Source organism: Oryx dammah, unplaced genomic scaffold, assembly GCF_014754425.2.
Source record: "Oryx dammah isolate SB20612 unplaced genomic scaffold, SCBI_Odam_1.1 HiC_scaffold_27, whole genome shotgun sequence".
Lineage (NCBI taxonomy): Eukaryota > Metazoa > Chordata > Mammalia > Artiodactyla > Bovidae > Oryx > Oryx dammah.
This window is the reverse complement of record NW_024070211.1, coordinates 99,393,385-99,413,547: the sequence shown is the minus strand read 5'-3', so window position 1 is coordinate 99,413,547 and position 20,163 is coordinate 99,393,385. Positions and strand designations below refer to the sequence as shown.

At 36.3% G+C, this 20,163-nt stretch overlaps 1 protein-coding gene across 2 annotated transcripts in view; it reads left to right on the top strand.

The window, feature by feature from the left end:
• Window positions 1–20,163, top strand: part of LOC120854836 (lymphocyte antigen 75) — a 119,485-nt gene that overhangs the window by 55,064 nt on the left and 44,258 nt on the right. For both annotated transcript variants that reach the window (XM_040229176.1, XM_040229175.1), the window contains exons 24-30: window positions 5,080–5,209; window positions 6,275–6,501; window positions 12,329–12,494; window positions 13,924–14,091; window positions 15,286–15,402; window positions 17,214–17,408; window positions 19,673–19,899. In XM_040229176.1, the coding sequence (XP_040085110.1) occupies window positions 5,080–5,209; window positions 6,275–6,501; window positions 12,329–12,494; window positions 13,924–14,091; window positions 15,286–15,402; window positions 17,214–17,408; window positions 19,673–19,899 (1,230 nt within the window). The remainder of the gene's footprint in view (window positions 1–5,079; window positions 5,210–6,274; window positions 6,502–12,328; window positions 12,495–13,923; window positions 14,092–15,285; window positions 15,403–17,213; window positions 17,409–19,672; window positions 19,900–20,163) is intronic.

Below are 20,163 nucleotides of genomic sequence, written 5' to 3'. Positions count from 1 at the left end.
ATTTGTTAGTTTAAGTGATACCATATTTTCTGATTTCTAGTAAAAGCTTTTGTTAGATTTCTATTGCTCTGATTTCTAATAAAAGCATATAAATTCAGTAATAATTTTAATTTCATCAAATGTGAATTTTTTATTCTTTGGAAGTTTTGGCAACAGCAATCAGAGCAGAAAAAGAAATAAAAGGAATCCAAATTGGAAAAGAAGAAGTAAAACCTCTCACTGTTTGCAGATGACATGATCCTCTACATAGAAAACCCTAAAGACCCCACCAGAAAACTACTAGAGCTAATCAATGAATATAGTAAAGTTGCAGGATATAAAAGCAACACACAGAAATCACTTGCATTCCTATACACTAATAATGAGGAAGTAGAAAAAGAAATTAAGGAAACAATTCCATTCACCATTGCAATGAAAAGAATAAAATACTTAGGAATATATCTACCTAAAGAAACTAAAGACCTATATATAGAAAACTATAAAACACTGGTGAAAGAAATCAAAGAGGACACTAATAGATGGAGAAATATACCATGTTCATGGATCAGCAGAATCAATATAGTGAAAATGAGTATACTACCCAAAGCAATCTACAGATTCAATGCAATCCCTATCAAGCTACCAGCGGTATTTTTCACAGAACTAGAACAAATAATTTCACAATTTGTATGGAAATACAAAAAACCTCGAATAGCCAAAGCAATCTTGAGAAAGAAGAATGGAACTGGAGGAATCAACCTGCCTGACTTCAGGCTCTACTACAAAGCCACAGTCATCAAGACAGTATGGTACTGGCACAAAGACAGAAATATAGATCAATGGAACAAAATAGAAAGCCCAGAGATAAATTCACATACCTATGGACACCTTGTCTTCGACAAAGGAGGCAAGGATATACGATGGAGAAAAGACAATCTCTTTAACAAGTGGTGTTGGGAAAACTGGTCAGCCACTTGTAAAAGAATGAAATAAGAACACTTTCTAACACCATACACAAAAATAAACTCAAAATGGATTAAAGATCTAAATGTAAGACCAGAAATTATAAAACTCCTAGAGGAGAACATAGGCAAAACACTCTGACATAAATCACAGCAGGATCCTCTATGATCCACCTCCCAGAATACTGGAAATAGCAAAAATAAACAAATGTGATCTAATTAAAATTAAAAGCTTCTGCACAACAAAGGAAACTATAAGCAAGGTGAAAAGACAGCCTTTGGAATGGGATAAAATAATAGCTAATGAAGCAACTGACAAACAACTTATCTCAAAAATATACAAGCAACTTATGCAGCTCAATTCCAGAAAAATAAATGACCCAATCAAAAAATGGGGCAAAGAACTAAACAGACATTTCTCCAAAGAAGACATACAGATGGCTAACGAACACATGAAAAGATGCTCAACATCACTCATTATCAGAGAAATGCAAATCGAGACCACAATGAGATACCATTTCACACCAGTCAGAATGGCTGCGATCCAAAAGTCTACAAGCAATAAATGCTGGAGAGGGTGTGGAGAAAAGGGAACCCTCTTACACTGTTGGTGGGAATGTAAACTAGTACAGCCACTATGGAGAACAGTGTGGCAATTCCTTAAAAAACTGGAAATTGAACTGCCTTATGACCCAGCAATCCCACTGCTGGGCATACACACTGAGGAAACCAGAACTGAAAGAGACACGTGTACCCCAATGTTCATCGCAGCACTGTTTATAAAGCCAGGACATGGAAGCAACCTAGATGTCCATCAGCAGATGAATGGATAAGAAAGCTGTGGTACATATACACAATGGAGTATTACTCAGCCATTAAAAAGAATACATTTGAATCCGTTCTAATGAGGTGGATGAAACTGGAGCCGATTATACAGAGTGAAGTAAGCCAGAAAGAAAAACACCAATACAGTATACTAACACATATATATGGAATTTAGAAAGATGGTAATGATGACCCTGTATGCGAGACAGCAAAAGAGACACAGATGCATAGAACAGACTTTTGGACTCCGTGGGACAGGGAGAGGGTGGGATGATTTGGGAGAATGGCAGTGAAACATGTATACTATCATGTAAGAAATGAATCACTAGTCTAGGTTCGATGCAGGATACAGGATGCTTGGGGCTGGTGCACTGGGATGACCCAGAGAGATGATATGGGGAGAGAGGTGGGAGGGGGGTTCAGGATTGGGAACTCATGTATACCCATGATGGATTCATGTCAATTTATGACAAAACCAATACAGTATTGTAAAATAAAATAAAAAATAAATTTAAAAAAAAAGAAAAATGAAGGAAAAAAGAAAAGAAAATTTATCTGTCAAAGTCTTCTTGTAATTCTTACTGTTTTTATGACTGTGTAAACATTAACTGTGCAAACCCTGTGTTTCTTGCATTTATTGCAAATATTTTCATAGGGTTTTTCTTTGAGTCTAAATACCAAAAATATTACAGAAATAAATTTTGATTTTTTTGTTGCATGTTTAACTCTATTTGTTTCTTTTTTTCCCTCTATTCTTCTAAGGTTATTATGTTAGTTAAGTATATGCCTTTATTTTCTTCTTTTTGTTTTATAGCTTGCCTTTTTATTCTGACAACATGATACATCCATGGTATATGGTATATATTGTCAATGGGTACTTAATCCTTTTCCCTAATCCTGGCCAATTTTCTAGCATCATGTATTGCATATAGTTCCATTTGTTAAAATCAATATAGAATGCCTTCCTTATCATATGTGAAGTGTGTGTGTGTGCATCTGTGTATGAGACATACTCCTGTATAGGTCTCACACTGCTCTAAATACTACCATGTTCCCATATTTCAAAAAATATAATAAGATTAGTTATCCTTTATTATTTGCTTTTAAAAAATTTTAGCTGTTACATCTATTCTCCAAGGCAAACTAGAATTATTTACTTAATTTCCACTCTAAACAATTAAATAGAAAACATCTGGTGAGAATTTGACAACATTTTAGGAAGAACTGACATCTCTTTATTAATCTTTCCTCAAGAATATGGTGTAACATGTCTCTCCACTAATTCAAGTCTTCCTTTTAAATTCCTCAGTGATGTTTTCATAGAAATTATCTTTCTTATTGCCATTGAGAATGGCAGCTTTTTAAAATTTTCTTATTGATGTGTAGGAACCCTATTGTTTGGAAATTTTTGTACATTTATTTCATAGGTATCCATCTTACTAAAAACTCTTACTACTTCTTAGAGTTTTTCACTAGATTTTCCTGGGTTTTCTAATTAGTTAATCATAATTTGCAAATAACAGTTCACACTTCACTACATGTGGTAAGACTTGCAGAACCATGGTAAATACCAGGAGTATTAAATAATATCTTACACTTGATCTGGACTCTAATAGGACTATCTTTGTCCTATAGTCTTTCATTTTTATATTTGATGTGTACTTTTTGTTCAAGATATATCATTCTATAACTAGTTTATTTTAAATTTTTATTCAAGAATAAGTAGTAGATGTTCTAAAATTTATTTTTAACATCTATTAAAATTGTGTCATATAGTTTTTCCCATTAGGCCCATGGATGTGTGGCCCATTGATAGATGTTGTGATAAAACCATTTTTATCTCCTAAATAAAACCTAATTACTGAATCCTAAATAAAACCTAATTTCAGTAATAAAACCTAATTACTGAAGGTGGACTATTATTTTACTACTCTACTGAATTAGATTTGTTAGAATTTTATTTGGGAATATTTTCATCTCTGTTCATAGAGTTAATTTTTTTAATGCCATATTGTTAGATTTTTTTTTCTGATTGTGTCAGCTTCATAAGATGAACTGGGTAGTTTTCTGCCTTTGTGTTTTGAGATTATGACTCAGCCTGGGAAGTTATCTTTCTCTGAAAGTTTGAAGGAACAAAACCATGTGATATTAGAATCCTGTTCCAAGATCATTCTTTAATCATAAAGGGATTTGGCACAGTAGTTGAGGGCTAAACTCTAGAGTCAGATTGTCTGGATTTGAATTCCATTCAGCCATTTAGTATGCCCTAGGAAGTTCACTTCTCCTGAGCCTCAGTTTTTTATTTATAAAGAGTGCCTTGGAGGAGGGAAAGGCTACCTACTCCAGTGTTCTGGCCTGGAGAGTTCCATGGACTGTATAGTCCATGGGGTCACAAAGAGTTGGACACGACTGAGCAGCTTTCACTTTCAGGTGGTGCTAGTGGTAAAGAACCCACCTACCAGTGCAGGAGATGTAAGAGATGTGGGTTCCCATGGACAGAGGAAACTGGTGGGCTGCAATCCACGAGGTCGCAAAGAAGCAGACATGACTGAAACCACTTAGTATGTGTGCATGCATGTAGTATTTTTAAAAAAATATTATAGCTCCTTGGATAAGCTTCAGTTCAGTTCAGTCCAGTTCAGTCACTCAGTGGTGTCCAGCTCTTTGCAACCCTATGAACCGCGGCACGCCAGGCCTCCCTGTTCATCGCCAACTTGGGATAAGCTTACTTTTCTTATTTTTCTAAGAGTAATATGTTTCAAACATTTAGAAGAGTGTAGGGATAATATACTTTGAATAAATTTTCATGTCTAATATTACTGATTTGTGGTCAACAAATGAAATCTAAATAGATACTTTTATTTATGGATGTTTCATAGTGACAAGTATAGGATCAAAGCTTTAAGGTGAGTTCTCTCTTGTATGGAACACCATTTGTCATTATAAAAAGTTTATAAGTTTCTAATAAGTTAAACTAATTGTCATCACTTTTTTGCTTACTTGCAATGTTAAGAATGAGAGCAGAGTGTTAAATATTACTATAATTACTTTTGTCTTCTAACAGGTTTTCTTTATCTGTTTTGAAGATGTATTTATCAATATTACTACTATTTTGGTTTGTGATTTCTAAAGTTAATTGCCCTTTTCCCATGTTTTGAAAGTTTATCAGGATTTTCTTAGTGATTTCATGGTCAGCTCCCTAATGGATTTTTCTATAGGAAGAAAAATCCAATTTGGAATATAAAATTATCTTACTGGGATCCTCAGACTGTTAGTTTCATGATTGCTTATACATTTTTGCCTTTTTGTTTAGATTTTTGATGAAGAGGCATCTTACCACTGTGCTGTAATGCTCAACCTCCAAAAATCACCTTTTACTGGGATGTGGAATTTTACTTCCTGTAGTGAACACCATACTCTGTCTCTATGTCAGAAATACTCAGGTATAGATCATTATTTAGATAACTATGGAACTTTATGTTGTTAGAGATGTACAGTATGTTTTCACACAAAAAAATCCTATAAATTAATTAATATTTGTAATCATACAGCTTCCTTAACATTTTAGCATGGCTACATCCATGTGAGTCAAATTAGCTCAAGTATTGAATAGAGTGTGATTTTCTTTCAAGATCATTGCCATAATTAAATATCAAAATTAAGTATTTAATGGAATTTGTTAATAGGAGTTGTCTAATGACAGTAAATTATGGCTGCATTTTGTTCTTTTTACTCTGGGATTTTTCAAATTTTACTTTCTATCATGAAAAGAGGAGGAAAAAATGTTTGTAACTGAACTCAGTGTAAACATTCATGGTTAAATTTAGCACTCGAAAAAAATAAAAGGATATGAAGCATTATAAATGGATCACATGCTAAGCCTTATCCTATAATCCACATAAAAATAAAATATGTACTTAAAAGTAGACATTATCTATATTTTCAAAATATTTTTTATTAAATTGTTTTCACTGGTCACAGTAAGTTTTTAACAAATGATTTAAAAAAAAGAAGTCCTTTGTCATGTAATGAGAACCTCAAGTAGCTAATTCATGTGCTTCTGAAGAACTTTTTGCTAAATTAATCTTTACTCATTTGTCTTACAGTTTTTAGTAACTGCCTTAATTCAGAGAAGTATTGCAAATCCATAATGCAAATATATCCTCTAAGGGGTGGTTTCATACATTTTTTTGTGAGTTCTCCCAGATGAAAACTTGTAAAGGGAGTCTTAACACCTCTTGTTGAAGCAGTTCAAACAAAGAAAGAATCTGACACCAATCTGAAATGGTAATCTTACTGCACTCTAGTTTTATTTACAGCTTTTCCCCTTCCCAAATCAGATCAACTAAAACAGAATATTTTTTTAGCAAAACATACCTAATTATCCTACCCAAAGTCTAAAACAAATAGATAAGTAATACCTAAAGTACATTATTATAGGGAGAAATTTCAAAAGGTATCTCATGACTTACCAAGTGGGTGGGTTTTTTTTTTTCTTTTACACACAGAAATTGAAAGCAGACAGACCTTGCGGAATACTTCAGAGACTATGAAGTATCAAAATAACCTGTACAAAATAATCCTGAAGACCCTGACTTGGACCGATGCTCTAAGAGAGTGTCAGAAAGAAAACATGCACCTGGTGAGCATCACAGACCCTTACCAGCAGGCCTTCCTGACTGTGCAGGCGGTCCTTCGCAACTCTTCTTTGTGGATTGGACTCTCCAGTCATGACGTAAGTTTTCAGTCCCAATCGCCAGGACTGGGTGATGGAATGTGACATTTTTTTATTGCACACAGCATCTCTCCTATCAGACTAAAAAAACCCAGAGATCATAAAATCTTACTCCAGTGAATGAGTATGTAATTTCATCAAGTATGTAATTTTTAGTGGCAGTCATTTTTCCACTGAATTGCTGCTTTATTGTTTAGCTTTAGAAAAATGTCCAATGGACATATGTAGCTGAGCATTTCTTTTTATTTATTCTAATCAAAGATGGAGCTGGAATCTAGAGCTGCCATCTCTCTTCAGCCAATGAAAAGGAGAGGGGAAGGGCAGTTACAAAATCACAGGGGGTTGGGTGAGTGGAAGCCCATGGACATTATTAAAGGGCTTTTTATCCCTTTCTGAATAAGCAAAGTGAAATTAAGCCACTCTACAAAGGATTTAGAAGAGCAATTCACCCTGTCTCCAACTCTGATCTTGGGTACTTCTCATTCATCTCTTAGCCCAACAACAAATGCTAGTCTCCTATTAATTCCCAACACTGAATTACATACATATAGCATGACAGGAACATTTATGCTCCTAAATCTTTTGGCTAAAATTAATAGGGAATCGTCTTTAAAATAGAGCTCTATTATTTCTGTCAGTGTCGTAGTCCTTTTTTGCCTCTTTCCTGAGCCTTCTTTGTAATGATTTGATGCTTTGCCCGCTGAAATGAATTTAAAGTTAAGATATAGGGCTGGTATATAAGGCTGCATATGTTGTCTATTGATAGGGGTGCCATTTACAAAGATGGTAATGTGAACTTTGCTTCCTGCATCTGTGCAGCAAGTGACCCATAAAGCCCAGTTTGATAAGTGTCACCTAAACCAGTATTCCTAATCCACCTTAGAGAGAAGTTAATCGGGAGAGTAGGAGAGAAGCATCCATGGCATTGCGAAGCAAACCTGAGGCATGGAGGCTGTAGAATAACCCTCAGTGTACCAAGATGGTTTTAGGGTTGTCTGGAGAAAAAGTGATGAAAGACAATTCAATCCTTGCACAACCCCCAAGTTGAACTGGAGAGTGGATGAAAAACTTAAACTCAGAAGTGAACATAATCTTTGACAAACTTTAAATTTATTACCAACAGCATTTGTCAGAAGTTTAATTAAAAAAAACAAAAAACAGTACTTAGAAATTGCTTGAAGAATCAGTTCAGTTCAGTCGCTCAGTCGTGTCTGACTCTTTGCGACCCCATGAATCGCAGCATGCCAGGCCTCTCTGTCCATCACCAACTCCTGGAGTCCACCCAAACTCATGTGCATTGAGTCAGTGATGCCATCTAGCCATCTCATCTTCTGTCGTCCTCTTCTCCTCCTGCCCCCAATCCCTCCCAGCATCAGGGTCTTTTCCAATGAGTCAACTCTTGACATGAGATGGCCAAAGTATTGGAGTTTCAGCCTCAGCATCAGTCCTTCCAATGAACACCCAGGACGGATCTCCTTTAGAATGGACTGGTTGGATCTCCTTGCAGTCCAAGGGACTCAAGAGTCTTCTCCAACATCACAGTTCAAAAGCATCAATTCTTTGGCGCTCAGCTTTCTTCACAGTCCAACTCTCACATCCATACATGACCACTGGAAAAACCATAGCCTTGACTAGACGAATAGTTTCTCCAAAACTCTGGATTTTAAAATGTACCCTTAGTTCAAGCAAGATTGTCAGCTTGAACTGCTTCCCTAGACTTCACAGTATCAGTTCCTTTGTAACATTGCTTTTACTTCCTTTCTCTGTCACATTTGGCATTGTGTGAAACACATCACTGTGTCTCTTGTGAAGCTGGTAATCAGTTATTACATTTCCTAGTTTTAATCACATTAAATCTTTTAAAACAAAAGCAGTGTTGTCACTGGAGAAAAGTCATAAAGTTAGAATAAATTAAAAGAATAAAATTGAAATTGCCTGTAATCCCCAGTATCTAGTGATAAACATGGTTTAAATGTTTAGTATATATCCTTCAGGTTATTTTTCTGTGTACATGTCTTTATTTTTAAGATAATTGGTATCATATAGTTTTGTAACTTTCCCCCCCCCGCCCCTTGATGATTTTGGTCTTCTTTCTTATTCTGTTTTCAATCTTTACCTCTTTTTCTCTTTTCCCTTTTGCTCTTCATCATATTTTATGTAGCTTTATTATATATTTTCAAAAACTGCCTTAAATCTTTGGCACATGGCAGGATATAAAGAAATGAAAGTTTATACTAAAAACAGTGGGGAGGTTTTGAAAGTTTCTAAGCATGGTAGTAACAACATCAGATTTTGACTTGAGAAAAAGCATGCTGTGGAGAAGCTGGGGAAGGAAGTGAGAAGTCCTGAGACAGAAGACCAGTTAGAGTTTCTTGTAGACATTAGTGCAGAAAATGATGATGGTCTGGACTGAGATGTGTTTACACTGTCTGCAGCACAGCAGTTGTGGTATAGGAAGTCTGGAGTGTGACTGTGACAGCAGGTCACTCTAGTACACTGAAGTGAAAGTCTAGAAGAAGAGGAAGTCAAGAAGGTTTGGGAATGGGGCGAGTCAACCACATGAACACAGAACGCCCTAAGTTAGAGGTAAGACCAGGAGGACAGAGCAAGACATGGGCGTCTCCTTAGTGAATATCAGAGATGGGCAGGGGGCCAAGACCTCAGTGAATGTCAGAGAGAAGCAAGGACTCTGGGCGATTGCAGTGATAAGGGCATAAACCTCAAAGGAAAGTACTAAAGAAGGTAAAAATACCCATGATCTCATTCTCATGGCTCCGTGGTATCTGAGATTAAGAAAAACAAATAGCCTTCCCTTGTGGGTACTGAAAGGAACTTACTCTGTTAGAAAAGACAGGTTTTAATTAAGATCCATCAAGGTCTAGAATTTAGTGAAGAGATATTTACAGTCTTAGTAAACAGATGTAGTATTCAATAAAGAGATGGAGGGAGTGGGATGGCTTATCTATAAGGAACAGAAGTTCCAAAGGTCCAAGGACCTGAGTTAGTTGGGAGTGCAGCAAGGGAGAAGGAATCTAGGGTAATACCTAGTACTGGCAACATCACAGGGACAAAGGGCCACATTCGAGGCCACTTGGTTTAGAAATTAACTGGCTACAACTTTACAACTGGAATGCTCAGTTCAGTTCAGTTCAATCGCTCAGTTGTGTCCAACTCTTTGCGACCCCATGGACTATAGCACGCCAGGCCTCCCTGTCCATTGCCAACTCCTGGAGTTTACTCAAACTCATGTCCATTGAGTCATTGATGCCATCCAACCATCTCATCCTCTGTCATCCCCTTCTCCTGCCTTCAATCTTTTCCAGATCAGAGTCTTTTCAGATGAGTCACTTCTTTGCATCAAGTGGCCAAAGTATTGGAGTTTCAGCTTCAGCATCAGTCCTTCTAATGAATATTCAGGACTGAATTCCTCTAGGATGGAGTGGTTGGATCTCCTTGGAGTCCAAGGGACTCTCAAGAGTCTCCTCCAACACCACCATTCAAAAGCATCAGTTCTTCGATGCTCAGCTTTCTTTATAGTCTAACTCTCACATCCATATATGACTACAGGAAGAACCATAGCCTTGACTAGATGGACCTTAGTCGGCAAAGTAATGTCTCTGCTTTTTAATATGCTTTCTAGGTTGGTCATAACTTTTCTTCCAAGGAGTAAGTGTCTTTTAATTTCATGGCTGCAGTCACCATCTGCAGTGATTTTGGAGCCCAAAAAAATAAAGTCTGTCATTGTTTCCATTGTTTCCCCATCTATTTGCCATGAAGTGATGGGACCAGATGCCAGAGATCTTAGTTTTCTGAATGTTGAGCTTAAAGCCAACTTTTTCACTCTCCACTTTCACTTTCATCAAGAGGCTCTTTAGTTCTTCTTCACTTTCTGCCATAAGAGTGGTGTCATCTGCATATCTGAGGTTATTAATATTTCTCCCAGCAATCTTGATTCCAGATTGTGCTTCATCCAGCCCAGTGTTTCTCATGATGTACTCTGCATATAAGTTAAATAAGCAGGGTGACAATATACAGCCTTGACATACTCCTTTTCCTATTTGGAACCAGTCTGTTGTTTCATGTCCAGTTCTAACTGTTGCTTCCTGATTGCATACTGTTTCTCAACAGGCAGGTCAGGTGGTCTGGTATTCCCGTCTCTTTCAGAATTTTCCACAGTTTATTGTGGTCCACACAGTCAAAGGCTTTGGCATAGTCGATGAAGAAGTAGATGTTTATCTGGCACTGTCTTGCTTTTTCGATGGTCCAGTGAATGTTGGCAATTTGATCCCTGGTTCCTCTGCCTTTTCTAAATCCAGCTTGAATATCTGGAAGTTCAGAGTTCATGTACTGTTGAAGCGTGGCTTGGAGAATTTTGAGCATTACTTTACTAGCATGTGAGATGAGTGCAATTGTGCGGTAGTTTGAGCATTCTTTGGCATTGCCTTTCTTTGGGATTGGAATGAAAACTGACCTTTTCCAGTCCTGTGGCCACTGCTGAGTTTTCCAAATTTGCTGGCATATTGAGTGCAGCACTTTCACAGCATCATCTTTTAGGAATGCTGGTGGAGAACAATTCTGGATAAAATAGTTGGTGATGTTGAGGTTTGACTGCATTTGCTATTTTTCATTCACTAAGGGGACTGTATATGGCCTTTGCCCAATGTTCCACTTAAGCCAGTAATGCCAAATTGCCATGGGCCTCAGGAAAGCATGCCTCAGTGGGTCAGTGTGTAAGGCCTGGTACCCTGGCAGCACCACAGGAGAGCTCAGGCAGGCCTGTACTTCGCAACCCATCACCTTGAAAGCCTCTCTCAAGACAGGTGGTCATGCTTTTGTCAGGATGTAAAGATAGATGTTCAGATTTCTACCGCACAATAGAATGTACTGAATAAGGAAGTTTCTCTTCAAAGACAAGTGTGAAAAGAGTGGTATGAGATCCACAGGGCCTGAGAGTTTAAAAGGGAGCTAACACCCATGTAGCTCTTATTGTGTACCAGCTAGCCACTGATTTACGTGTCTTACACGTTACCCCATTGATTCTAACCCATGAGATTAAGTGTCACATCCATTTAATAGAAGAGGGGATGGAAATGTGGCAAGGTAATATCACAATCAAAAGCTGACAAATGACTGAACCAGAATTCGAAACTAGTATGCTTAGCTCCAAACCCATGTTCTTTCCACTACTACATATTATCTCTAAGTTAATCAGTGCTCACAGTGGTCCTCACTCCATTTTAGCTTTCTGATTTCCAACAACCAATGGTTCTAATTATGTGTGAGGCAGCAAAGCATAATGGTTTAGACCATGGACTCCAGGGTCTAATGGCCTGGATTTGAATCCCAGCTCACTATGGTTTTACACTCTGTGTTGATGGTGTATAACTTCAGTTTCCTCATCTATAAAATGGATATATGATAGTACCTGGGTGCCTCATATGGTTGTTATGAGGATTATATAATATTTGCAAAGTACTTAAAACAATGCCTGATATGTAGTAAGTGCTTTGTAAATATGTACTAAATATAAGGTAAAATTAAAAGTCATGCTCAGTCATGTCCAACTCTTTGTGACCCTGTGGACTGTAGCCCATTAGGTTCCTCTGTCCATGGGATTCTCCAGGCAAGAATTCTGGAGTGGATAGCCATTCCCTTCTCCAGGGGATCTTCCCTCCCCGGGGATCAAACCCAGGAGTCCTGCATGGCAGGCGGATTCTTTACTGTCTGAGCCACCAGGGAAGCCCTTAGATTGACCACAAGGGTCAAAATCAAACCATAGGGATAAGAAGAAGGATTGTCACTTAATATATATTTCTCCTCCTTCCAGGATGAACTCAATTTTGGTTGGTTAGATGGGAAACATCTTCAATTTAGTCGCTGGTCTGAAAATAATGAACAACTTGAAGACTGTGTAGTATTAGACACTGATGGATTCTGGAAAACATCGGATTGCGATAATAATCAACCAGGCGCTATTTGCTATTATTCAGGAAGTATGCTAATTTCAAGTATTTTAACTCTTTAATTGTTATCAGTCTTATGAGTAGTGGAATTCGGGGGAAATGGATTTGAAATCTTGTTTTAAAATTATAAAGCAATTATAATCTTGTCCTTTTTACAACAAAATTTATTGTGAAAATTTGTAATCAAGAATTATTGTATGTTAAATATTTTGTCATTAACTTGTTATTTTAGATGTATTTTATCTTTATTTCTGTCAACAGATGATAGTAATTGACCTTTGAGTTTTAAGTCCTTGTTAGCCTCATTTTGTGTACCTTTTTGTTTATGTTCTTATGGAAAACTTACATCTTTTGCAGTTCTTCTCAGTACTTCACATTTGTTTTATGAGTTACTGCTAAGGTTTATTTGGTTGCAAATAACAGTAATGAGCTCACTTCAGAGAAATGTAGATCTTCAGAAACGGGGATAGAGCTGCACCTTCTGAGGAAAATGGGTCTGTAAGGCAGAGGTCTTCCACCTGTCTATTCTGTTTCTCTCTGTGAATCTGCACTCTTATCTTTATATACTTTCTGCTTCTCTGCACATGGTGAAACATGGCAGCTCTGCAGCTTTCAATTTTAGCCATAACTGGAGATGAATTGACTGTCTCTGAATCCCACTTTTCATATCTGTAGAGAGAATCTGAGAGACTCAGCTGAGTCAGATATGCAGTCTCTAGCCCAGTCAGAGGAAAGTGGTTTTACAACTTTCAGGGGCCCACATTTGTGGGTTTGTGGTTAGAAAAAAAGACTAATTCACAAAGGAAGTTGCCATGAGCTGGGAGAAATACTGTACTGAATGGTCTCTACCACATATTGAATCAGTTTTATTGGCTTTGAGTAGAACCTGTCTCTATTTGGATCTTTTTTAATGTATAGCCTTTTCATAAAATGAAAAAGCTGAATTTAGATTTTCTAGGTGTCAGATTTTAAATTATTTCTATTTGCTTTGGTTAGAGCAATAACTTCACATATTTCATAAATGAAACACACATATTTCACATATTTCATAAATGTTTCTTTAAAATTAGAGATGTCAGTAACCAGAAAACTGAAGGTGAATTCCCAGTTATATTTAGGTACCTGTTATTATGTTTGTATGGCTTCTCTGAAGTGGCCCCTTGTATTTGAAGTCTGGCAATGCAAGAAGACAGAAACTGCATTTAACCTAATAACACTTCATTATCCATATTATTCTACTCATTCCACATCGGGGAAAGAAAATTATATTAAATAATTTCCTTCCTACAGAAAGCCAGTTAAGAGGTCACATTTTATTCAAGCATAAACAGAACAAGCATCACTAAGTTATTATATCTTGGCTTCCTGAATAGTTCCTACAAATCAGGTCTAATTACTATGAACACAATTTAATATTTATATATGTAATTAGAATTCTTACCATTAATTCTTTTTCTAGATGAGACTAAGAAAGAGGTCAAACCAGTTGACAGTTTTCAGTGTCCATCTCCTGTTCTAAGTACTCCATGGATACCATTTCAGAACTCTTGCTACAATTTCTTGATAACAGAAAATAGATACAGAGTAACAACACAATATGAAGTTCATTCTAAATGCCAGACACTGAGTAAGTATGTTATATAGCCATTATATGTTACATTATGCTCTTAAACGAATCTCACCTGAGTATATTATAAATATTTCTAATTAGCAGTAGTAACTAGAACTTAAAAATATCCATCTCCTCTTTTCTGCATTGTCAATGACAAAGTATTAAAATTTGTGTTTAGTGAAAATGGAAAGTACAGGAGTTCCTTCATTTTCAACCTATCCATTAGAGAACTAGTCTGTCTTCACGTGTATAAACAAAGTGGATTCTACTTACAAGGGAAAAGAAATGACAGAGACTAGAGAATGGGATGTTAAATCAACTTAGGCTGCGGGCAAAGAGAAAACAGTTCAGTTTGAGTGGCTGAAAGCTTAGATAAGCTGTAAAGAAGCAGCTCTGCTTAAAAGAAATACATATTGCATACTTTTAGCTCTCAAGGTTATCCTGTGAGATCCACTGAGGATTTGTGACTTTTTAACAGTGGACGCATCAACTTTGTGGAAAATTCCTATGGAAGATATCAAACCATTATTCCTCAAAGTGTGCTCTGTGGAACACTACTTTTAAGAGGTGCTGTATTAAAAAAAAAAAAAAGATTCTTAGTAAAAGAACAAGGATGAGAAATGTCACACATCTTTGTTTCCTGTTAAAACATTATCAAATATACATTAGCATGTACTTTGAGAAATATTGGCATGAATGAAGTAGTTTAACTTTGGTTAACCAATGTTTGTAAAGCTCTTTTCAGTGTAACTCTTTTCTGAGGAAACCGAGGAACACACTTTGGGAAATATTAAACTTTTAAAACCTTCCTGTAAAACAATGATCTCTAAGGAAAAGGAAGATTTTTGACTTTTAGCCCATTCAAGAGGTTTTGTTTGTTATAGTCTTTGACATTGTATCATTAATATATGTGGATTTATACCAACTCAAAATAAGCCTTGTGAGGAAAAGCAAATCAGTGTTTCAAATTCTCTACTCAATTTCTAGTTTTCCACTATTCGATGAGACCAAATTTAAGATCAAAATGTTTGAAAACTTCTCAACCTATGCATTGTAGTACAAGATGGTTTTAATCTATATCTCTTACTTATTTTCTACTGTTGTTTGTTTTGAAGTGTATTAAACTGGGAAGCAAAAATTGTTAAATCTTTATCAAACAAAGTGTTCTAAATAATTATTTAAATCATTGGCTATTTTTTTATTTACCAGATCCAAAATCACATATTCTGAGCATTCGAGATGAAAAAGAGAACAACTTCGTTCTTGAGCAGCTTCTACATTACAATTACATGGCTTCATGGGTCATGTTAGGTATAACTTATGAAAGTAAGTTGTAAATCTACTGTTTTTTTCCTATATTCATAGTTCATAATGAACTACTTGTTTATCACACTGTAAAAGTATAGTTTTCAAAGTATTTATCAACATACAAAATTATAATTATGTACTTAGCATAACTTACACAGATACCAAGACAGGTTTTGTGTCTCTGCCCTGCCACTAAAATACCTTTACCACCAAGCTTAGAGTTTAATGGTGGAAAATGATTTCCTTTTTCCACTTTCCATCCTAGCAGTACAAGACTAACTAAAAGTGACTGCACTCCCACATAAATGTCTAATACTTACTTTATATCTCTAGGTATATGACCTGAGTGAGAATAGAAATACACTTCTAATGTTGCATTTTGGGGTTTTCATCATTGGCTTGGGGTATACATTAGAAAAAGGAGACACATAGTCTGTCAATGGACTAGAATATTTGAGATTGTAAATGCCACAAACCCAAGATATAATTGCTATGAAACTTTTAAAAAAACACAGACTCTAATGATAGGAGAAGTAAGACCAATTTAGAAAGATACTCCTTAAGAGGTGTCCTAAAAATCATAAAGTTTTGAAATTAGAAAAAAATCACTCTCTGGGCATAAAGCCTCAAAAACATACATTTACCCAAAGAGGGGGCTGAATGAGAGGCACAGGACAATGATAGCTAGAGGTAGGGTAGACAAAGAAGCTAAGTTACTCAAATCTGGCCATTTTAAAAATAGTCTGCTCTTTGCTATCTAACTTGTCTCTTTCTAAAAATTACTCAAGATTTTCTTGCAGATGAGTTAACAAAAATTAAGCTATCAAGCAATGACTAAGACTTGGGTTGCCAGCTGAAGATAAATTCATCATGATAGTATTTAGTTGCCCAAGTCTTTTCTCTAATGATGCTTGAATACTCAGATTTGGGGATAGGAAAAAATGGAGAGGAACTAGGTAGAAGCTTCCCAGTGAAAAAAAAGTGGAAGTGTTAGTCATTAGTGCAACTATTTGCGACTCCATGGACTGTCGCCCTCCAGGCTTCTGTGTCCATGGGGCTCTCCAGGCAAGAATTCTAGCTTTACTTGAAAGTGACTGAGGAAACAGTGATCCTGTGTGGAGCAGCAGAAACTAGGCCCATAATATAGTTAGAGATTTCAGTGTACCCTCTGCTGTACTTTCTTAGCTATATTATCAGAAACAATCGAGGACTTCCCCGGTGGTCCAGGGATTAAGAATCTGCCTGCCAATGGAGGAGACATTCGTTTGATCCCTGGGTCAGGAAGATCCCACATGCCATGGAGCAGCGAGGCCCGTGTGCCGAAGCTACTGAACCCATGCGCCTAGAGCCAGAGAAGCCAGTGCAAGGAGAAGCCCGTGCATAGCAATTAGAGAGTAGCCCCCATTCACCTCCCCGCAACTAAAGAGTCAGTTCACATAAACTGTGCATAGTTTAAGTCCAGTTTTCTACCACTAGTTTTATAACATGTTAATTTTTTAAATAGTTATGTTAATTTTCATCACAATTAAACATATATGTAGAAAAAAAGAATATTGGATGAAGTAACAACAAAATGTTAAATTATTTCAGGATGATAGAATTGTAAGTAAATTTTAGTTTTCATATTTATGATTTGTACTTTCTATGTTAAAAATAAGCATTGTTTACTGTTAAAATTGGAAGCTGTTTTAGAGAAATACACATAAGTATACAAACTTTAGAATGTTGGGAAAAAGAGAAAATTACTTGAGTTTGAGATATTAACCTTGTAACTATAATTCAAGTCTTAATTTAATCTCTAAGCATGGAAAAAAATGTTTCTTTTCTAGATAATTCTCTTAGGTGGTCTGATAAGACCACGCTGTCATATACACACTGGAGATCAGGAAGACCAGCTATAAAAAATGGCAAGTTTATTGCTGGCTTGAGTACTGATGGCTTCTGGGATATTCAAACCTTTAATGTTGTTGAAGACTTACTATACTTTCACCAGCACAGCATTCTGGCTTGTAAAATTGAAATGGGTAAGTATGCTAAGGCAGAGTTTCTACTCCAGCGAAAGAGAATGTAAAGCCATTAGCTCCACTAGTGGGCATTATGCAATTGAATTTTTTGAGTAGCTCCCCTGTATTCAGTATCATGAGAAGCACTATGGAGGTTTTAGAGGAAGGAAGACACACTCCCTGTTGATCTCAAGGAGTAAAATGAATTCAGTTGGGAAAACAGCATTAAATGTTTATTGTTGTTTTATGTAGGTTAGTCTTAAGTTATTTAGTATGTACAGGCTTACATTTATTGAGAAATCAAAAGACACCAGTGAAAACAGATATAATGAAAACTAAAAACCATTGAAGAGAAGAGGAAAAACTTGGTTGGGCCTTGAAGGATGGATAAAATTTCTATGCATAAGAAAGTATGTGTGGGTAGTTTTGACAGTCTAGGCTAAAAATGAATGTTTTTCAACTTTGCCTAATTCCTTAAATAAGTCTATTTTTTAATGCATATCAGGTTTAAATTTTTTACAGCTTAAAAACTGTTATTATGGCCATTCTGCTTTAAGCCCTCTGCTAAATGGAGCCTATCACAGTCACATCTAGGCCCATCTTTTCCGTTCATACTCTTGGAGAATAACTTTCAGATGTACCACTTCTATCAACAATCTCCAGGAATTCCCTACTATCAGTTATTTTGAGTTCCTGTAAGCCTTTGAGACTTTTTAGAAACCAGTGTCTCTTCTAAATTTCTAGGCTTCCTCCCAGTCTCCATTTTTCCCAACATTTTTGGTTCGGTAAAGATCTTTTCCTGTCAGGCTGATCTCTTAACTGCCCATGTACAGTGTATAACCTTTCTCACTTGTACCTTTATTTATGGGATTTTTTTCCTGCGATGATGTCTTCTACCTTCTTTCTTTTCTTTTTTAAATAAAACTTTCATTTTAGAATAGTTTTAGACTTACAGAAAAGTTGCAAAGATTGCAGAGAGTTCCCATATATACCATAACCTGATTCCCCTGTTGTTGACATCTGTCTTAAGTATGGGACACTTGTTACAACAACTAAACCAATATTCATAGATGATTATTACCTAAAGTCCATATATTGTTCAGATATCCTTAGTTTTTACTCCATGTTATTTTTGTGTTCAGGAATCCATCCAGTATACTACATTACACTTAGTCATCATGTTCGCCTAGGTTCTTCTTGGCTATGATAGTTTTTCAGATTTTCTTACTTCTCTTGACAATTTTGAGAAACACTGGTCATGTGATTTGTAGAATGTCCCTCAGATTGGGTTGGCTGATCTTTTTCTCATGGTTAAACTGGGGTTATGGGTTTGGGGTTTAGGGAAAAAGCCAAAGAGGTAAAATGTCATTCTCATCACATCCTATGAAGGATATATGCTGTCAACGTAACTTATTACTTGTCACTGTGGATTTTGACCTTGATCACCTGTGTCAAGGTAATGTTTGTTAGCTTCCTCCACTACAGAGTTGCTCTTCTTCCCACCTCCCCTAGCGTACTCTTTGTAAGGAAGTTACCATGCTCAGTCCTCACTGAGGGAATGGAGAGTTATTTTCTACCTTCCCGCAGTGGGGAATATCTACATAAATAACTTGGAGTTCTGCATAGGAGAGTTGTCTGTTCTCTTCCATCTAAAAATTTATTTAGGCATTTATTCATATCAGTTTGGGCTCATGGTTATTTTTTTATACTTTGGGCTATAATAGACTATGTTAATATTTTCCTTGAAGTTTTCCAGATTTGGCGTCTGGAGCTGTTTAACATGGCTTTTGTGTCCCTTTGAAATACCCTCATAATTGTGGTCTTGTTATTACTGTGGTGGTTTGATTGTTTTTAGTTGACTTTCTTGTTACCATAGTTCTTTTTAGAACTAATTTCACCTAACCATAATCTGGAGACCTAATTTATTAAGCAGGTTTTCTGACTCTCTTAATCCAGATGAATCTTTCCTTTCCTAGTCAGTCGCAAGTGTTCTAGTGGTTAATTGTTTTGCCCTCATTTCAGGTGCTGGTGTTTTCTGTGCCCAATTAATATGTGAGCTCCTTAAATGAAAGACAGTGTTTGTGCCTTTTTTAAATCACCGAGACAATTGTAATAGTTAAGAGCCCATTAAATAAGCTGTGGCAGTAAGATAAAGTATGCATTTGACCTTCTTATAGTCCAATTTTATTTAACTTTTGAAATGATTGTATGTCTAATATTACCCAAATTATGTATTTTAAATAATTTAAATTTAATCACTAACACTTTTAATTTAAATATTATAGTTGACTACAAGGAAGAATATAATACTACTCTGCCACAGTTTATTCCATATGAAGATGGTATTTATAATGTTATTCAGAAAAAGGTGACATGGTATGAAGCATTAAATGCATGTTTTCAAAGTGGAGGTCATTTGGCAAGTGTTCATGACCAAAATGGCCAGCTGTTTCTGGAAGATATCGTAAAGCGTGATGGATTTCCGCTATGGGTTGGGCTCTCAAGTCATGATGTAAGTCTTGTTTTGTTTTCCAGAAACTTTCCAAGTATGTTAGAGGGTCGGAAATTTGAGCATAAAGTATTAACTCAAAGTATAACATCAGATTAAATCCTGGGATTGCATTTGCGTACTATAGTGCTTTCTGTCTTTTCACAATGTAGAACAGATAGAAAATTGTATTTGTAGAGTACACTAGGGCAACTGGCCAGGACTGCAGCTGCCCTAGACACTGCCAAGCCATCCTAAGGACTCAGTAGATTAATATCTCGGCAACAC